Below are 3,958 nucleotides of genomic sequence, written 5' to 3' on the forward strand. Positions count from 1 at the left end.
GAGTAGGTAGGGAATGGCCAGCCGTGCCCCCTGCTCTGGGCACAAGAGCCATGAGGTAGGTGGGTGGTGCCAGGGGGGTGACAGGTTCCCGGGGGCTCAGGGACACCCCCCCCCCCAAGAAGGAAAAAACCCCACCCAAGGAGCAGGGGAGCAGCAGCCCCGCAGGAGGGGGATAGATGCTCCTACTCAGCAATTGTGGGGTTTTCGGTGTTTTGAGAGGGTTGTCAGGAGAGAGGGAGGGGAAAAGGAGCTAGGGAAGGCAGGGGGGTGGTTCTGGGGGGGCTCCAGCATTCAGCAGCTGCTCTGCTACCTGCCCCAGAGGGACAAGGATACTTTGAAAATGTATTCTGTTTTACCTGGGAGGAAATGCCCCCCCCCGGGCTTAATGCACTGCTGAGCTTGGTTGCCAGGGAGCAGGGAAAACCATGGAGGGAGCATTTCTTTCCTACAGCAGAAGGCAAGGCAAGCAGGGAAGCTGTGCCTGGTGTGTGGGGTGCAGCCCCTGCGAGGGAGAGGGGTGGCTGCAGCAACCCCGCAGTCACCCCCCCGCTTCTTCTCACTCCATTCCAGAGCCAAGGATCTGAAGACCCGCTTAGGGATCCTGCTTCACACAGCAGAACCGGGACACAAGGCGGGGGGCTCCAGCAGGCTGCAGTTGGGCTCCAGGAGGAGGTAAGGCGGGTGGTGCTGCATCCCAGCCTCATCCCAGGACAGCTCCCCCTGGACCAGGATGCTCCCGCACATCCTCCTCGCAGCAGGGAGGACACAGCTCATCCTCCCCCCTGGTCCCACCCCGGCAGGCAGGGAAGGCGGATCACTTCCCAGCTTCCACCAGTTATAAAATCAGACTGGGGAGCGGGTGCTCTGGCATTAAGGCACAAGAGAGCAGGGCTTTAGCAAAGAAACCTGGAGGGCTCCAGTGAGTCGTGGTGTCTCCAGGGACCCTGGGACCTCCAGGGAATGAGGCAGCATTAAAGGCAAGATACTAAATATTGCTCCTGGGGACGGGGTGTCTTCTTGAGGAGGAAGCTCTGCTGGGCTTGTACCAGTGGAAAAGGGCTCTTCTGAGTATCCTCTGGAGAAGCTGCACAATGGAGCTGAGGTCTGGCGAGGCGTCGGGGAAGGCCAAAGAAAGGGAGAAAGGAAAGAGAGCCCACAGGGAGTGGGTTTGGTTTCCTACCAAAGCTGCTGCCCTTCTTGCTCTGTCTCCCATCAATGGGGCTGCTTGGCTGAGGTGCTGTAGGAGCAGGAGAGGTGCTGCTGGTGGGACACCAAGCCTCACATCCTTTTGTCTTCTTCCAGAGACTCCTCACGAGAGGTGCTCGAGTGGAGGGAGTCCTTCGACCAGCTCCTCAAGAGTAAAAGTGAGTAGCACCTTGTTTTCTTCCCTTGGTGGTGGAGCCTGGGACAAGGACAGTCCCAGTGAGCAGGAGGGGGTCACTGTCTGCCTGGAGCCAGGGTGTGAGGAAACCTTGTCTCCTCCTCGGATTAGATGGTTTAGGAATTAGGAGGAGGACCCTCTCCTGCCTTCTAATGCACTGGGTTAATGGCTTGGCTTGGGAAGCTGTGCCCTTCTCTTCTGACTGGGTGTTTTGGGAGGGGGGGGGCACAAGTGCTGTCTTGCAAAGCCTCCCTGCTTCCTCAGGACATGGACATTGTGGTGGGCAACCCACGTGGAGCAATCCAGCAGGGAGACCATCACACCACGGTGGTCAGGAGAAGGCAGGGTGTCCACTCTCCCTTTCCTCCCTCTCTTTGCACAGCAACAAATCCACCCCCTCAGCGGCGTTTGTCGCTCAGAACACTGCATTGCTGCCCTGTCTGTGTGTCCTGTGCCTCCGAGGTTCCCTCTTCCCCAGGGAGAAGGAATTCAGCTGCTTTTACTGAGTTACCTGCAGCCATTTCCCCCTCCCAAATTTGCTGCACCTCTGGTGATGTGCAGGGTTCCCTGTTGTCTCCCTCCCCAGTACGTCCGGACCCAGAGAGGGCATCCCTTTTTGAGTCCTGCACTTAATCCCTTCCTTACACTGGGACTTTACAGCAGGTACAGGTCAGTAGGAGAGCCAAATTTTAATATAAAAATAGCTGTCTACCTTTAAAAGCTGTTCAATGGCCAGAGAAAGTCCTCCCATAGCTCTGGTTTGGGGCTGGTATTTTTTTCCCTCACGTGCCGCGATGGCTGATGAGCAGCTCCAGCTTTGTCACTTAATATATTCCCCCAGCCTGGCTCTGAAATCCTTGCTGCAATTACTCTCCCATACTCCTCAGCATCTTGTTTTTCCCCTAGAGCTCAGCTGAGACATAAAATGAAAGCTGCTGCTGCTCAGTTCCTGCAGGCCCATCGATACCTCTGTGTTATTTCTCCTTAGTCAGAATTAGCTCTTTTCCGAAGCTGTAAAGAAAATACTCTGGAGCCTCATTACAGAAAGGTCAGATAAATAAAACCAGAGGATTACTTGTCTGTGGGAAAGGATTTTATTGGAGTCTAGAGGCCAATTAGCAGTCTCAAAGAGTGGAATTTGCCCAGAGGGAAAGGAAATCTGCAGATGTCACGGGTCTGAGCTCCCAGGGCAATGCCTGCAGGCAGCTTTTGGCAGCCATCCTCCTCTTCCTCCCCTCCTACTGCCCCCTAAGTGGTTCTTCTCTCTCTTCCCCAGGTGGGGTGACTGCTTTCCATACCTTCTTGAAGACTGAGTTCAGTGAGGAGAACCTGGATTTCTGGCTGGCATGTGAGGACTTCAAGAAAACCAGGTCAAAAACCAAGCTGGCCTCCAAGGCCAACAGGATCTTCGAGGAGTTTGTCCAAAACGAGGCACCCAGGGAGGTGAGAGCATTTTCTGCCTTGAATGGCACCAAAAAAAGGTGGGAGAGGAATGAAATGTCCTGGTGGGTTTTGTTAGTGTGGGAGGATGTGCTCTTGTTCATGAGAGCTTTCCTTTCTAACCTCACATGTTCAGCATGAAGGGATAGCAATGCTCGTGCCCATCTTCACCCCCATCTGAAGGTGGAGGAAACAGTTTCCCCGTCCCCATGAGAGTTGTTAATGGTTGTGGCTGCTGCCTCCTTACAGGTGAACATAGACCACGAAACCAGGGAGCTCACCAGGAAGAACCTCACGGGTGCCACCTCCGCCTGCTTCAACGAAGCCCAAGCCAAGACCCGCACCCTGATGGAGAAGGACTCCTACCCCCGCTTCCTCAAGTCTGCCTCCTACCAGGACATGACCAAGCAGGCCACCAGCCGTGGCATCAGCAAGAGGTCCCATACCTGACCCCAGCCCCAGCTCCCTGCGGGGGGACGAGCTGGGGGAGCAGGCAGGGAGGCAGTTTGCAAGGGCTGAGGGCCACGCCGCGGGGTTTCGGCTGGAGTCCTGGTGTTTCAGAGGGATCCCCAGAACCTCAGGTGCTTCCCGCTTCCCACCGAGCTGCTGGGATGAGAGGTCCTCCTTCCCTGGGAGAGCAGAGCAGGCAGGAACTTGACGTATCCCCTGGGAGCACGGCTGGAGAGCAGCACCACCACAGGGACAGGAAGGAGTGGGATTTGAGTTGCCATCCCTGGAAAAAAAGAGACTGGATTCCCCTGAGCATCTGTCACCAGGGAGCTCCTGCCCCTGACCTGCAGCATCAGGCTCTGGAGCCCCCTCAGAGCAGGGAAACCTCCCCAGACCTGCTGCAGGGCTTTTCCTATGAAGCAACATCCAGAATAAGAGCCCAAAGGCGTTTCCAGCTGGAGGGACCTGTGCCTGCCTTCTCCTGATCCCAAGATCCTGCTTCCACCCTTTCCCACACACACCCTGCAGCAAAGCTTGGCACCTTCTCCCAGCTCAGCATGTCCCTCTCAGTGACATTTTTATCCCTCGCTTAAGGCCTTTAGATTGCACCTCATCTTAGGTCACCTGCACAACTTTGAATACTTCATTGTTATTTATTTTTCCATTCTCATTTTATATATATATATA

The 3,958-nt window shown here is 55.4% G+C and overlaps 1 protein-coding gene across 1 annotated transcript in view; it reads left to right on the forward strand.

Annotated features, from left to right (window-relative positions):
• The window catches only part of RGS16 (regulator of G-protein signaling 16), a 12,265-nt gene extending 8,983 nt beyond the window's left edge, over nt 1-3,282 (forward strand). The window contains exons 2-5 of the mRNA XM_009994624.1: nt 571-672; nt 1,303-1,364; nt 2,658-2,824; nt 3,071-3,282. Coding sequence (XP_009992926.1) covers nt 571-672; nt 1,303-1,364; nt 2,658-2,824; nt 3,071-3,271 — 532 coding nt within the window. The 3' untranslated portion in view covers nt 3,272-3,282. The remainder of the gene's footprint in view (nt 1-570; nt 673-1,302; nt 1,365-2,657; nt 2,825-3,070) is intronic.
• The last annotated feature ends 676 nt before the right edge of the window (nt 3,283-3,958 follow it).

Source organism: Chaetura pelagica, unplaced genomic scaffold (assembly GCF_000747805.2).
Source record: "Chaetura pelagica isolate M959 unplaced genomic scaffold, ChaPel_1.0 scaffold363, whole genome shotgun sequence".
Classification (NCBI taxonomy): Eukaryota; Metazoa; Chordata; class Aves; order Apodiformes; family Apodidae; genus Chaetura; species Chaetura pelagica.